Source organism: Physeter macrocephalus, chromosome 19, assembly GCF_002837175.3.
Source record: "Physeter macrocephalus isolate SW-GA chromosome 19, ASM283717v5, whole genome shotgun sequence".
In the NCBI taxonomy this organism is placed as follows: domain Eukaryota; kingdom Metazoa; phylum Chordata; class Mammalia; order Artiodactyla; family Physeteridae; genus Physeter; species Physeter macrocephalus.
In genome coordinates this window covers 7147773-7163690 of record NC_041232.1, presented here as the reverse complement: position 1 = coordinate 7163690, position 15918 = coordinate 7147773, and the positions used below count along the sequence as shown (strand labels likewise).

The window sequence follows — 15918 nt, the reverse complement described above, 5'->3', positions numbered from 1 at the left end:
TAAAATAAAACACAAATGACAGAGAAGAATCAACAAAGCTAAAAGTTCGTTTTTTTGTGTTCTTTTTTTTTTTTGCGGTACGCGGGTCTCTCACCGCTGTGGCCTCTCCCGTTGCAGAGCACAGGCTCCGGACGCACAGCCTCAGCGGCCATGGCTCACGGGCCCAGCTGCTCCGCGGCATGTGGGATCCTCCCGGACCGGGGCACAAACCCACGTCCCCTGCATCGGCAGGCGGACTCCCAACCACTGCGCCACCAGGGAAGCCCTAAAAGTTGGTTCTTTGAAGGGATTAATAAAATTGAAAACCACAGGCTAACCCTAGACTTTTTTTTTTTTTAATTACTTTTAGTTTTTCGTGCTGACTGTGCATGGACTGGCCCACATGGGTGCTGGGGTCGTACGGGTTACAGGGGGAGGCAGAGGAGAGAGCACGTAACAGCCTCCAAAGCTCCTCTGCTCCAGACAAGCACATGTTCACTGCTCACTGCTGGATCCTTCGGATGCTCTGCACCTGGAAGGTCTGGGCATGAGAGCCCCACTCCCGGAAGTGCTTGTAGTCGCCTGAGTGGTGATCACACTCCAACACATACTGAAAACCTCGGTAGCCAGGAAATTGGGAGCCAACCCAGCTGGAAAAGGGAAGAGGCAGACTGTTACCCTGAAGAGGCACCAGCATGGTGATCAGGACAGGGACAAGGGGACCCCATGCTGCAAACACACTCCAGCCATCCTGGACTTCCTTCCCTGGCATTCCTGCCCAGAATGTGCCCTGCTCTCCCCACCACTGGGCCCTTTTGATCACGCTTTTCCCTCTGCCAGTAACACCATTCCAACCCTTGTTTGCCTGGTTAAGTTGGATTTCTCCTTCAGGTCTCATCTCAGTCATCACTTCATCAGGGCGGTCTGACAGTCCCCTTTTGTACCTTTGTAGCACTCATGTAGTTAGGTAATTAACAGATGATTTGTAAAAATGTCAGGCTCCTCTGCCAACAGGAAGCTCCTGGGTGTGGGGGTGTGTGTGCCTGGTTCATCATTATCTAGTGCCTAACGTGATACTCAGCACAGAGGAGCTCAATAAATATTTGATGAAGGAAGGGAGGGAGGGGAGGAAGGAAGGAAGGAAAGGACAGAGAGAGATGGATGGAGGGAGAAAGAAGTGGGGAGTCTTGTTCTTTCTCCCTCCTGCCTTATTCAGGGGTACTTCCAAGGAAAAGGCTATTCTTTCAATTCATCGACCCCTGCATTGTTCAGGACTAGATAAGGATTGGTGTCTCGTTTTCTGAGCTTCCCTTTCCCTTTCTGTAAGAGGGAAGTGGACTCAAGAATCACAAGAGGTCCATCCTACTCTGAAACAAGATCCTCTGGTGCTTCCCGAGAAAACTAAAAAAATAAAGTAACCCTACCTCCCACCTTTGCCCCTTCCAGCCAGGAGCCAAGGGGTACCTCAGAAGGTGACTCTCATATCCTATATAACTGAGGATCTCACGCCTCAGCCATCCCCTGGGTGAAAAGGGTGGGAAGGGTCAGTGAGTCCTGGGCTTGAAGCTGGATTCAGTTACCTACCTGCTGTTGGATGTGGAGCAAGTTCCTTAACCCACATCTGTTAGTCTACCGCTGGGCATCCATCCTCTCCTCTTCCGGTGACAGACCCTGTCACATCCACCTGCCTCAGTCAATGTGGGAAAATCCTCACTCTAGCAATGAGCATGTGACCAGGTCTAGCCAACCAGAGCACCCCATTCCTGTGGGCATGGTGATTAGTTTAGAGTTGAACCCGTGACCCAAGCTGGGCCAATGAGAGCCTTTCCTGGAACCTTTCGTGGAATCACTGAGAAAAAGACACTCTCTTTCCCTGGGGCTGGCTGGAATATAAGGATGAAGCTGCCATCTTATCTTCACACGAGAAGAGCTTGCCTAAGAATGTAGCCACACTGAGGCAGGCAGAGCAAGAGGGGGAGAAAGACAGAGCCCTACTGTCGCAGCTGGATCCAGCTGTGCCTGAAGCTAGTTACAGGGGCCAATAAATAACCTTTGAGCTTAATATCAGTGTGATCTGCGTGTCCACTACTTGCAATCCCAGAAATGTTGCCTGATAGCTCCCTGGGCCTCAGTACCCTCCTCTGGAATGTGGGCATCAGATCCCCAAAGCCCCCAGCATACTGTTTTCACAGGAGGTGTTCCCATCCTTCTCAACATCCTCTCTGTCCCTGCCAAGCAGAGCCTTGCATCCACTTACGCCCCCGAGTGGACGTGGAAGGAGCCCACTTCATTGCCATCCCAGCCCATGGCCTGGAGGGAGGGGTAGTCATCGCTCAGCTCTCCTTTCTTGCCCAGGAAGTTCTCTTGCTCAAAGATGGTCAGCCTCGAGTCGCGGTGGTTCTGCAGGTACAGGGAACAAAGTCAGAGCATCAGGTCCTCAGTCGGAAACCCAGGAGCCTCTGCTGGCCCCTACACCCCTGTTCTTGTCTCCAAAATCAGCCTTCCTTGAAACTTTCTGGAAGTACAGTAAGGCAACAGGCACCAGAAACCTTACAAGAGGTGTACTGCTTGTCCTTCCAGAAATTCCTGTTTCAGAAATTTACACAAAGAAGATAATCAAGGAAAAAAGAAGCCTTGTTGATAACAGGAGGGGGCGGGAGAGGGAAGGGAAGGGGGAAGAGAAGGGAAAAAACAACCTGAATACCCGGTAACAGAGGATCAGATGGTACACTGGGATATTGCACTACGGTTAACAGAAGGGTGTGGAGATCTGGGTTCGAATCCTGACTCTCCACTTAGCAGCTGACTGAGCTTAATCATCTAAAGAAAAAAAGTATGGGGACTTCCCTGGTGGTGCAGTGGTTAAGAATCCTCCTGCCAATGCAGGGGACACGGGTTCGAGCCCTGGTCCGGGAAGATCCCACATGCCGCGGAGCAACTAAGCCCGTGCGCCACAACTACTGAGTCCGCGTGCCACAACTACTGAAGCCCGCGTGCCTAGAGCCCGAGCTCCGCAACAAGAGAAGCCACCGCAGTGAGCAGCCCGCGCACCGCAACGAAGAGCAGCCCCCATTCGCTGCAACTAGAGAAAGCCCGCGCGCAGCGACAAAGACCCAACGCAGCCAGAAATAAATAAATAAATTTATTTTTAAAAAACCAAAAACACGTCACACAGCATTTCTGAGCCTGTTTCCGCATCTCTAAAATGAAACTAACCACATCTGCGTTTCAGGATTGTTTTGAGAACGAAATGAAACCAGAAGTTGTAAATTGGGTAAAGGCAGGGATTGCGCCTGTGAGAGTCCTTCCGAGTCCCCGTATTGGCGCAACGCCTGGGCCGTTTGTGAAACCAATGAACATTCACCAAATGATATACTAGGGCGCTATGGAAAATGATGCCATAGGTGAGATTTAATCATCTGGGAGCGTGATTGTGATATGCTTGCAGAGGGAGAAAAGCTGGTTTCCAAACTTTAGGTTCGTTATGATTCAGTTTTTATAACCGAGTGATACGCATGTATAGATATATAGATACAGATGGATATACAGATCTAGACATAGATACTGATATCAACACTGCAGATATAATCTGTGGGTAGCATATAAGACCAAGGAAATCTCCAGCACTGATAACAGTGAGCTTCTGTCTCAGAGGTGTGGGTATAAAGTGACTTTTATTTTCTTATTCGGCCATATCAGGTTTTCCCCTGAACTTTAGGTGATAAATATGTGTGCCATGTGATTTAAAATCCATAAAAGTTGTTTTTGAAGGGAAAAAGTACACCTTTCCAAGCCTCAGTGTTTTCATCTGTAAGATGGGAGTAATAATGCCCGCCTCCACCCATGCTCTGTAAACAGTAGCAAAGATATAAAATCAAGAACACTGATAATGAAATAGGAACAAGAAATAGAACGCTCCTTCCTCACTTGCCCTGCCATCTCTGGCACCCGGCCTCTCCCGTTGTCCGTCAGTCATGAAAAGAAGCACACAAAACACGGAGGAGCTCATATTAAAACCAAAGTTGCAATGGGCAGAATGTTTGTGGAGGGCTCTGTCCAGACGCTATACGTACATCCTTCTGCCCCACAACATAGGTACTGTGGCCCCATTTCAAGATGAAGAGACTGAGGCTCAGGGGAGGGACTGCCACCTCACACAGCTTGAAGCAGTGACATGAGAATTTGAACTCCGGGACATCTGGTTCCCAAACCCCCACTGGAGGGGCTCAGGCCCCCCCAGGCCCAGGCAGGACTCACAGCGCAGGCCACAGGCCGGAAGGAGGTGAGCCTCTCGGCGGGGTAGGACGTGTTGCCACTCCAGGCATCCCAGGACGGGTACTCACCCCGCTCCAGCACATACTGCTGCCCTTGGAAACCGGCGTGCTCAAAACCCACCCACCTGCGGACAGAGGGTAGAGAGTACAAGAGTTTAAGAGGCCCCCCCACCCTGAGTTCTAGACCAGTGGTTATCAGGCAGGGGTGACTTTGTCCCCCAAGGAGGCATTTTTAGTCGTCATGCAGGGAGGAGGGAGCAGAGGGTTTTGCAGCTGGCATTTAGTGAGTAGAGGCCAGGGATGCAGCTAAACATCCTCCAATGCACAGGACAGCCACCCAGCACAGAACTACCCGGCCCCAAACATCCAACCTGTCGACATGGAGAAGTCCAATCTAGACCTAGTAGCCCACTGCCTCGCTGTGCATCCTGTAGGTAGGGGACCGGCTCCGTGCAGGTACCTGGCACTCTTGCACGTGTCCCTCTAGGCCATGTAGATGAGGCTTGACCACATGCTGACTTAAGCCTTGGCCATCTCATTACTCTCTCTCTCTTAACAAAACATACCTCATGCTCAGAGCCTCAGTCAGGCAACAATGTTCAACTACAGAATGCTAGTTGTTTTTTTGGTTTTTTTTTTTTTACTATATTTAGTTATAGTTACCTTCTACTTTTGGTGAGTGATATTGGCTTTTGATTTTTGCCTAAGAGGGACATTTCAGACCCAACATTGGGTTTTAAAGGTCTGCCCCCGCGGGGCTGCCTCATCCAGTGGGAAGGCTCTGTGTGAACGGCGACCCTTACGTTTGAGCAGTGCACAACCTGCACGACCTTACACTGCCATCCTGCACACTCCCCAGCATCTCAGACCCAAGGAAGGCACACCGGTACAGTTAGAGCCTGGGAAGATAACATCTAGAACATATAAAAGTCCCAGCACCCCCCTCTAGATCACTTCCTGTCTCCCCCACCCCGATTCCAATCCCCCTGGACTCACGCTCCACTCAGCACTTTCAGAGATCGCACAGTCTCAAAACCAAGCTCCAGCACACTGGGGCACTCAGCTGTGAACTCATGTCGCCGGCCTTGGAAACCCTCCTCATCCCACACCACGATCTGTGCCGGAGAGAAAAGATGGAGACGCGCATCAGAGTCCCATGAGCGGTTAGGGCTTCACCCCAGGACTCAGGGTGGGGCAGATCAGGTAAAGCAGGGATTGTAAACTCAGATGACTCCAGGGGCCAGGAAAGGAGCGTGAGGGCTGAGAACCCAGGAGCACAACAGGCCCTGTGGAAGTGGGGGGCGTCTGCTCAGCGCCACCTACTGTTGCCACATGATAATGCGACCAACTGTTCAATTTCCCAAGACAACCCCTATATCTGGACTTTTCTGTGGACCTTCCATGTTTTCAAAGGCTGATGACAAACTCAAAGGTTGGGTTTGTTTTTTTTTTTTTTTTCTTTTTTAACACAGAGGAAGTCAAAGAAATCATGCCCAGAGACTATGTGCCATTACCAGTTTGCCATCTCTGCCAGAGAGACCGTTGAATTTGGGACCATAAGACACAAGTTCAAATCAAGACCCCAGTGTGTGAACTTGGGCAAGACCCTCTCCCTCTTGGAGCCTTGATTGCATCCTCTGTGAAATGGGCCCTCATTACCGCCTGCCAGGGGTGAGGTGGGGATTCAATGAAGGTGGGGGCGGTGGTCCCCAGGACCTGGGTTCGACCTGTGCCCTCCCACTTCCCAGACATCGCCCCCCTCCCATGCCTCTTCCTACCTTCCAGTGTCCCGCTGACTTGGTGCACTGCAGAGACATGTTGCTTGTTTCCTACACAAGAGAAGAACGTGATAAGCTTCTGCCCTGACTCTGCTCCCCTCCTTGAGGCTGAAGCCTAGTTTGGGCTGATTGGGGTCCAGATGTGCCTGAGGTTGGGGGCAAAGTGCGGCTTTGGCCTGTCCCTCTCCTACCCTTTCCATCTGTGACCAATACCATCTCCTTTTCTTCCATCCTACCGCTGTCTCAAAATGTGCCCATTCTGGGTCCCATTCCTCTAAGCCTTGCTCTGTATTGTTTTATCTGCTCACTATGGGAAATTTTCCGTGGCTGCTGGTGGGCGGATGTTTCACCCCAGGCAAGAACCAAGGTGCTCAGCTTAAGAGAGCCTCCCAAAGACAGCATCTGACCCAAAAAGGGAACTCTAATAGTGGAAGTTGAGGCAACAAGATTGCAGGAATAATTCTGGTTTTAAATGGGGGTTGCAGGTACTGGTCTTGATGTCTGGATGCTAGCTAGGGTGCCTTGGTTAGGATGAGGATGGCATTCAGGATGGCACAGTGATGTCCCCAGGATTGCGGACCTGGGCTCCCCTCCTTCCCAGGATGCTCACCCAGAGCTCAGATCCCATCCCTTCTCCGAGCCTGGGACTTACCGAGATGGACCCAGAGAACATGCCAGACCTGGCACCAGCGGAGGTCAGGCTCTTATAGGCAGGGAGGAGAGAGGGCCCCTGGGGGACAGAGCCCTGACTCAGCAAGCGAGCGACGGGAACAAAAGCCAGCCCTGGCTGGAACTCCAATAGAGAGGTGTCAGCAGCATTGGCTTCGGCTGGGAGGGAAAGGTCAGGTTGCCCCCACTCAGGGATTACCCATGAAGAAGGCAAGAGGAGGAAGGTCTGCCTTAATCAGCTCCATGGGACTCCTGACTGGAGAAGGATAACGAGCGGTTGGCACAGAGTCTAAAAACCTCGTCCTTCCTAGCTGTGTGACCTGGGGCAGGTCGTTTCCCCTATTTCTTCCTGGAAAATGGGACAAGAACAAGCTATATCACAGGACTGGTGTGAGATTATGTAACATGCCTGGAACAGACATTCAACAAATGCCTATACGTTTCCCCCTCCCAGGTCCCTTCCTCTTCCGGTGGGGGCAATCAGGGTAGGCTTCATGGTGGAGGTGGCATTGAAACTAGGCTCTGAAGGGTGAGGAGGATTTGTACAAAGTGAGATGGAAGGAAATGTTTTTGCTAGGCAAAGCTGCAGAGGTAGGAATATGGGGCTGGTGGCCTGATGGTGCTGGAGTTCAGGGTCCCTGAAGGAGAGCAGAGAGACACAGGCAGGAAAGGTGGCTGGGCCAGGGCCTCCAGGGCCCACAAAGCTCGGAGAGGAGTCCAGAGGGCCCTGTGGGCAGAATGAAGGAGCTGGTGGGTGTGAACACGCTTTGCAAACTGTACCGCACCTGCTGAATATCCAGGCTTTGTAGAATTCACTTTGTGCGCCCTCTCCCCACACTCCCACCCTCTGAGTTGGCCTAAGAGGGGGCTTTCACAGCACGGGAAAGAGCACGGCTGGAAACCAGATCGCTCTGGGTGACCTGGAGGATGTCCGATGTCAGCTCATGGCATTTAAAATGGCAATATTAGTTCCCTCCTGTGAGGGTTAAATGTAGCCCTATCAAATGCATAACTTTAATATTAGGTTGCCATGAAGACGAAAGGCTAAGAATGTAGGCTCTGTAGCCAGACTGCCTGGGGTTGTGTCCCACTCTTGTTGGCTGGGTAACCTTGAGTATGTTACTTAATCTCTCTGAGCCTCAGTTTCCTCATATGTAAAATGGGTATAACAAGGTAAATTGGGTTTAGCCTAAGAGATAGGGGTATTGTGAGGGTAAGTGTGAATTACACGTGAACAGCACTTGCTGTTCTGGAGCTTTGCCGGGAACATAACATTCATCATGTGTCTCCATCATCATTGTCATCATCATTGCTAATAAAAAAAAATTACTATTGACATATCTGCACTCCCATGTTTGTTACAGCATTATTCACAATAGCCAAGAAGTGAAAATAACCTAATTATCCATCAATGGATGAGCGGATAAAGAAGAGGTGGTATATAGATATAATGGAATATTATTCAGCCTTGAAAAAGAAGGAAATCCTGCCATTTGCGATAGACCTTGAAGGCATTATGCTAAGTGAAATAAATCAGACAGAGAAAGACAAATACTGTATGATTTCACTTACATATGGCATCTTAAAAAGACAAAATCAGGGCTTCCCTGGTGGCGCAGTGGTTGCACGTCCGCCTGCCGATGCAGGGGACACGGGTTCGTGCCCCGGTCCGGGAGGATCCCGCATGCCGCAGAGCGGCTGGGCCCGTGAGCCATGGCCGCTGGGCCTGTGCGTCCGGAGCCTGTGCTCCGCAATGGGAGAGGCCACAGCAGTGAGAGGCCCGCGTACCACAAAAAAAAAAAAAAAAAAAAGACAAAATCAGAGAAGTGGAGAGTAAAATGGTGGCTGCCAGGGGCTGGGAGGTGGGGGAAACAGGGAGATGGTGCTCAAAGGGTATAAACTTCCAGTTATAAGAATAACCAAGTTTGGGGACCTAATGTACAATGTATAATGTACATTGTATTATCACCTAATGGTGATTATAGCTAATACGTATCATATACTTGAATGTTGCTTAGAGAGCAGATCTTACATGTTTTCCCCACAACAAAATAAATGGTAACTATGTGATGGGATGGAGGTAGCCATCATTTTGCAATTTGTAAATGTATCAGATCAACATATGGCACACCTTACACTTACACTATGTTGTGTGTCATTTATATTTCACTAAAGCTGGGGAACATGATTACTCTTAAATACAGGAGGGCATCGTTTTTAAGAGCTTGGGTTCAGGAGTTCAAAAGATGTGACTGGGACTCCCCTGGCGGTCCAGAGCTTCAGACTTCGCCTTCCAATGCAGGGGTTGTGGGTTCGATCCCTGATTGGGCAGCTAAGATCCCACATGCCCCGTGGCCAAAAACCAAAATAAATAAATAAAACAGAAGCAATATTGTAACAAATTCAATAAAGACTTTAAAAAAAATGGTCCACATCAGAAAAACAAATTAAAAAAAAAAAGATGTGACTCCCAATTCCATTTTACAGATGAGGAAACAGGCTGAGAGGGGGGAAAGGGACTTGCCTCGGTTTCCTCATCTGCAAAGAGGATTAATCTCAGAGTCCCCACCATCATAATGAGGATTATAGGAGCCAAGTCAGTCAGATGCTCCCAGTGGAGCCATCCAGCCTGGGGCCGAGCACCCCCTACCCCTGCCCTCACTGTTTGGCTGGCAGCCCATTACCACGGGGATCATGGAACTGCCCCAGACATCTTGACCTTGAAACCCAGACCTGTGGGTGGCCCCTACCACAGGCATCTTGGGCCCCATTACAGTGGCTGCCCCATCCTGCGGTCGCTGGCCCCCTCCCAGGCCTTGGCCCAGGATGAAAGGCTGAGGGGGAGGCCAGGAAGTGAGGCGGGGGTGGAAGGTCAGAAGGCAGAGCTGGCCCCAGGCCACGGTGACCTCAAGGCGCAGCTGGGCTCCACGGGGAATCTGGGTTCCTGGACCCCCATAGAAGAAGCAAAAACCTATGCAGAATCCCCTGTCCCCGCCCCACCACCACCTGGGGCCAGGGAGTCAGACTGCAGGCTGGCCTGGCCCAGCAGCACCCCTGGGTCCCTCCAGCCCTGGCTCCACTATGAGTTCGCCCTGTGTGACCTTGTTGAAGTCCATTGTTCTACCCGGGCCTCAGTGTCTCCATTTGTGACATGGGGGGATTGAATGATGTGACTTCTGGCATCTGTTCCATTGCTCTGACTCTTTATTGCTCTGCCTGACATCCGTCTCTCTCTCTCTCTCTCTGTCTCTCTCCTCATCACCGTCCATCTGCCCCTCTGTATGTCCATCTCCATCATCTCTCTTTCTCTGTCGCTCTCCACTTCTCGCAATCAGTCTCCCTATTTCTCTCTCCCAACCTGGTTTCCCTAGCTCCCCCTTACCCGGGCCAGTTCCTGACTCTGACCTCTCTGTACCCTAGTTTTGCTCATCTGCCAAATGGGTATGATGAAAATGCCAAATAAGGTGGGTTGTCCTGGGAACTGACCAGAGGGCAGGGGTGTTGCCTTTAGCGCTACTCACGGTCCCCTTCTTTCCTGTGCAGCACCCCATAGGGATACCTGTGCCACTGATAACTGCAGACACAGAGGCCCCGAGGCATAGAGACTTGCCAAATGCCACACAGTGCAGAGTGGCTGAGCCTGGACTCAAACCCAGGTCCCCTACCTTCTGGGGGCTCCCCTTTTCCCTGCCCCGGGATTGGCAGCCAGCGGGGACCCTGTGGGCCCATCCCCCGCCGGGGTTTGTGAGAGCGGCATCTGGGCAGAGGCTGGGCAGAGGCGAGGCAATGTGGCTACTGGCCAGGGTTTCTGCTGTGCCTGCCGGGCTCCCAATGGAAAGTGCTGCTTTTCGCAGGAACCCGGCAGGGTCAGGGCTCTGAGGCCCCTGACTCTCTGCCTGGGGCCTGCTGAGCCAGCTCCCGCTTTGTGCCACAGACCACAGGGTCTGGTGTCTGCCAGACTATAAAATGGGGGGTCGGCCCCTTGTCACCCGCTGCACCAGCCTGCCCTCCTGCCTGCCCTCCAGCAGGAAGTAGCAGGGCCCCAGGTAAGAGGGGACCCACCGCAGCTAAGAGCCCCAGGGGAGGGGAGGTGACAGGACAGAGGCAGAGAGAGGGGGAGGCAGAGAGAGCAGGAACAGAAGAGAGTCAGGGAGATGGGGTAATCAGGAGAACGGCAGAGAGAGAGAGAAAAGATAAAAATAGAGACAGGCAGGGAGAGGAAGAGAGGGAGGGAGGAAAAGAAAGAGAAGAAAGACAAAGAACAGATAGAGAGAGAGATGCAGAGGTATAAAGAGAGCAAGGTACTGGGGAGAGAAACAGAAAGAGAGACAGAAGCATAGGCAGAGAGAGAAGTAAAAACAGAAATAAACAGGAAGGCAGCAAGAGGGAGGGGGAGGGGAAACCGGGGGGGTGGGGGCGGGAGGGGAGAGAGAGAATATTGAAGGAATGAGCACATGTCCAGAAAGGAAGGGACCCAGCTACCAGCCGAGGGGAATGTTGATTCATAGACTGACTTGGCCGGGGTCAGGGTGGGGGTAAGCAAGCGTCTGGAAGCCACAGATGGGGCCCAGATGTGTGGCCTTGCCCATTGTGGGCAGAGCACCCCAGAGTCACCACAGTCTTTCTCAGGGGGAGACGCAGGGAGGAATCTGCTTGCCCCAACCAGCTCTTTCTTACAGAAAGTGTTCAGGAATCCACTGCCAGAGGGTCTTGATCTGCACCATCAGGGGGTCCTGGAGCCCCCTGGAAATTGTCTCCAAAATTAAAGGGGGCATTTTTTTCCCCTGGGGACAAGGACAAGGCGTTCTTCAAACGCTCAAAGGCGTCCATGACCCCAAAGTAATGAGGAACCACTGGAATTGAGCAAAGTCCTCTCCACCCAAAGCCTACACAGCCACAGCCTCCTTTTAGAACCCTGCCATGGGCTAAACACGTCCTCCTGGAGCCTCCTTTACGCCCCAGTCCCAGGCCTGTGTCTGCACCCACACACCCGTTCCCAGGCGGTACCAGAGGCAGCAGTTTGACTGGGAAAGGAGAGAGGAACATGCATTCATGCAACCTCTGAACAGACGTTAACTGAGCATCTCCTGTGTGCCAGGTGCTGAGCCAGGTGCTGGGGATGGAAGGACGAATCAGTCAGAATAAGTAAATGGCAAAGCCCAGTTGCTGGGTTTGTCTGCTTGCACTGAAATTGCAGTCCTACTGCTTAGTAGCTATGTGGGCTTGGGCAGGTCACCCCCCCCACCCCCCCACCCCCGCCCCGCCGCCAGCCTCAGATTGCTCAGAGGAGATAAGAGGTTGCCAGCCTCAGATTGCTCAGAGGAGATAAGAGGTTACGGTGAGGGACAGATGCTTTCATTCATGAATGTAACAGAGCCTGGCCTCCCTTAGGCTTTCCCAAATGGGACTTCTTGTTATGAATCTGCTGAGGCAAGTTGAGGTTGCCCAAGCCAAGAAGCATGATAAGTGACTCCGGGGGGGTGGCAAAGGAAGGACATAGTAGGGGGACAGCGAGGACACGGCTTGGTGGAGGCACCGGCAGGGTCTGAAGCCTGGAGAAAAGCATCACAGGGATGAGTGGTCCCCAGACAGGAACTCCTCGACGGCAAAGGGAGATGGGGACAGAAAACTTCCAGGCTTCTGTTTTGGAAGGAGAAACACTAGATGAATTCAGAGAAGCCTGAGCACACAGGGTGATGGGGGATGAGAGCCGGGGAGGCAGCTTGGGGGCGCCATCCCTGACTGAACCCAGGCCGAAGGGTTCTTTACAGACTTTTGCAGCTGGGAACCATGTCTCAGCCAGCGGCCAAGGCCTCGACAACAGCTGCGGTGAACCCAGGGCCTGATGGGAAGGGGAAGGGGGCCCCGCCCCCAGGATCAGCCCCGGGCTCCGGCCCCGCCCAGGCTCCAGCCCAGCGGGTGCCCGCTGCCAAAGGGGACCAGCCTCCCGGGAGCTACAAGGTGAGGACCTGGGGGCGGGGTGGCTGGGCTCCACCTCGCGCTTCCTCTCCCTCCTCCCCTTACCCCTCCCCTCCCTCTTCCTCCCCCTCCTCCGCTCCCTTCCCCGCCAGTCTGCCCAACCGGCTTGCACCTGCTTACAGTTTGTCGCATGCAAGAAATAGATGGAGAAGGAGAGAAAGCGGGCTGGCTTAGCAGCAGGAAACGGCTGTCCCAGGAGGTCCTCCAGGGCAGAAGGCCGGCCTCAGACCCTCTAGAAAAGTGTTCCAAGCGGTCGGTCAGGCTGAAAGGGCTCCTGGAAAGCGAGGCATCCGGTCCCCTCGGATTGGGTTGGGTTGGGTTTCAACCTCGGGTGCACAGAACTGGGTCATTTCACCACCCTTGGTTCATGACAGGCTGTCATGCAGTCCACCCCGGCCAGATTTTATTTATGTAGTCGCTTATTTAATGGTTAATTTCAGTTTAATTTTTAATAATACAACACGCACCTGCAAACCCACCACTTGTGTGAAAAGCCAGGACTTGGTAAACATGCTCAATCTAACTTCAAAGTGTTCTCGCCCCACTCCGTTCCCACCTCTCCAGCCCCCTACCCGCCCCCCACCGTCCCGTGAGCCCACCTCCCTCCTCCCCTACGCGAGGCAACTGCCATCCTCACCCGTCCATCATCTGCTTGCTTGCTTTTTTATGTACTTTGATGCATTGTTCCTTTAAAAGTATATATGTGTATTTTATTTGTTTTTAACTTACTGAAATATACCATATGTAATCTTTCTGGATTTTTCGTTTTTCTTTTTTCTTCCTATGAGATTTCTTTTTACTTCCTATGAGATTTCTAATAGTCACTGATACTGTTGTGCATTGCTGTGGGTCATTCGTTTTGGTTGCTGTGTGATGTTTCAGAGTGTGACCGTCACTCCTGGGTGATTCGTAGCTTTGCTGTCGTGAACGGCTTGGTCAGGGTGTTCTTAGCCATGTCACCTGCAAGAGTTTCTCTTGGGCAGATAAGTGTAGGAGTGGAAGGGCTGGGTCAAGGGTATGTGAACCTCTCTCCCTTTTACAGCTGGAAACTGAGGCTCAAGAGAAGGCATCCACTTGCCTCGGTTCAAGTGAATGGCAACGTTGTCCCAACTTGGGACAACAAACAGATGAAAACCAAAATTGGATGCTTAGTGAGAGGAGGGGATTAGCCCACGTTTACACAGGGGCCCCTGCTTCTGGCCTCCCCTATGGTTTGGTGGGTAGACTGGTGAATGTTTCCTGAGCATCAGCTCTGTGGCAGGGGCTGGGGCTTGGAGATAAAGAAATGGATTCACCCCATTGGTCTTTGGAAGGGTTGAGTGAAAGGGGAGAGGGGTGCATAGAGATACCCAGAAGCAAAGCAGCAGTGACTGTGTAGTGTGTTACTTGTGCTGCCCATGGGATGAGCACAGTGGGGGGGGGGAACTCAACCAAGCTCACCCAGGGAGAAGGTATCAGGGAGGGCTTCCTGGAGGAGGTGACATCTGCGCCTAGAACAGGACAGGGGACATGAGCTCCAGGATGGGGATATGTGATGAAGAAGGCATTCCAGACAGGAGGAAGAGCACAGATAACGGCCTGGAAGGAAGATCCATCAGTTCCTAAAGATGGTACAGATATTAAGTTCACAGACCTTGGCTCATGGCAAGCTCTCGTGTGATCTGGGCACAGCCTGCTCTTATTTACATAGGTACTTAATGCATATTTGACCTGGAGCCTCTCCCCGCTCACTCTGCCCCCTTGGCATGGGGGCTTCTCTCCTGCAGCTGGTGGTCTTTGAGCAGGAGAACTTCCAGGGCCGGCGGGTGGAATTCTCCGGGGAGTGCTTGAACCTGGGAGACCGCGGCTTCGACCGAGTGCGCAGCCTCATTGTCACCTCAGGACCGTGAGTGTTGGGCAGTGGAAGGGCACTCCCACAGCCCTAGTAAAGTAATAAGAAAACGACCGTAGCTGCCATTTCCTGGCCACCCGCTCCACTCCGTGCCTATCACCATGCTATTAGAGACACATACAGTCATCCCTCAGTATCCGAGGTGGATTGGTTCCAGGATACCCAGTGGATACCAAAATCCTCGGATGCTCAAGTCCCCGTAGTACAGCCGAACCTCCGTATCCGCAGATGTAGGATGCGTGGATACTGGGGCCAACTGTATATTATTTCCAGTACTTCTTTCAAACCCAAGAGGGAGGAAAGAGAGGTATGATTCTCCTTCCCATTTTACAGGTGAGGAAACTGAGACTCTGAGAGGTGATTTGATTAGCATAAGGTCACACTGACAGTAAGTCATGATTCCAGGCTCCAGAGAGATGTTTTTTCTGCTATAGAAGGAACCCTGCCCATCACTGATAGCAGGAGGAGGCCAAAGAGCAGGTGTCCATTAGCTGTCCCCTCTCCTGGACAACAAGCAGCCTCAAAGGTAATAATAAGCATCTGTTGAGTACCCATTAGTGCCAGGCACTGACTGAGGGCTTTACCTAGATGATCCTACAGTGCTGTATGAGGTAGGGGTGATTCTTATTCCCATTTGACAGATGAGGAAACCGAGGCTCAGAGAGGTTAAGTCCCTTGGCCAAAGTCACCTAGTGGTAAGTGGTAGAGCCTGGGTTCAACTCAGCTTGATCAGTTTCATCTCTAGTGCTTTCATCACCATGCTCCACAGCCTGCCCCTAACTCTCTGGGCATCTCTGGGCCTTAGTGACCCCCATATAAAACAAGAATAATTGTCCCTTGGACATAGTGGCTGCACCAACTTCAGCCCCTGTGCACCAAGCTCAGGGTGCAGGGCCAGCCCCCGGATAAGACCCACAGGGCCCCCTTGCCTCTTGTCTCTCCAGCAAAAAAGCCCTCAAGGAGTGTGGTCAGCCTGTACACCCAGCATACAAAGAGCAGAGATAAGCTTTGAGGTCAGACAGGTCTGGGTTTGAGTCCCAGCTCCCCTGTTTGCCTTGTTCAGTGTCCAAGCCTCAGTTTCCTCATCTCCGAAATGGGCAGAGTAATGGTCCCCACTACCCTCCACTGGATTATTCTAAGGTCTGAAGGTGATAACGCAGCATGGGCCTGGCACTTTGGGGGTGCCCAAACATGGCAGGTGGCAGTGAGGATTATTTACTCTCCCTGTTGCCCTGTGAGTTTAGCCAAGTTACCCTGGGCCAGGGTAGGCTGGTAACCTCAGCCCCACCCTCAGACTGCCCAGCTGGGAGCAGAAGCTGCCGGATGTGGCCAGTTTGGGTTTTCAGGC

At 52.1% G+C, this 15918-nt stretch overlaps 1 protein-coding gene and 1 pseudogene across 2 annotated transcripts; one reads left to right on the top strand and one right to left on the bottom strand.

Annotated features, from left to right (window-relative positions):
- Positions 1–314: 314 nt before the first annotated feature.
- CRYBA4 (crystallin beta A4) lies at positions 315–12811 on the bottom strand. Of its 2 annotated transcripts, none has more exons than XM_007101919.2 (6): positions 6684–6705; positions 6032–6082; positions 5250–5368; positions 4237–4378; positions 2237–2379; positions 315–629 (listed from the first exon to the last, which is right to left on the bottom strand). In XM_007101919.2, the coding sequence occupies exons 1-6, from the start codon at positions 6702–6704 to the stop codon at positions 482–484; spliced, it is 624 nt and encodes a 207-aa protein (XP_007101981.1). In that variant the 5' UTR covers position 6705; the 3' UTR covers positions 315–481. The 2 variants fall into 2 exon arrangements, with proteins under 2 accessions (XP_007101981.1, XP_054936515.1); XM_055080540.1 differs by lacking the exon at positions 6684–6705 and adding an exon at positions 12800–12811 and having other exon boundaries at positions 482–629.
- Positions 12812–14424: 1613 nt separating this feature from the next.
- LOC102985487 (lactoylglutathione lyase-like) overlaps positions 14425–15918 on the top strand; it is a 29822-nt pseudogene continuing 28328 nt past the window's right edge.

Bases quoted from the DNA above. Each gene is read 5' to 3' on its own strand.
- CRYBA4 (XM_007101919.2), bottom strand. From the start codon at position 6,704: ATGTTCTCTGGGTCCATCTCG. The intron at 5,369-6,031 runs GTAGGAAGAGGC...TCTCCGGCACAG, and splicing joins AGTCAGCGGGACACTGGAAG to ATCGTGGTGTGGGATGAGGA. The intron at 4,379-5,249 runs GTGAGTCCAGGG...CTCTGTCCGCAG, and splicing joins CTGAAAGTGCTGAGTGGAGC to GTGGGTGGGTTTTGAGCACG.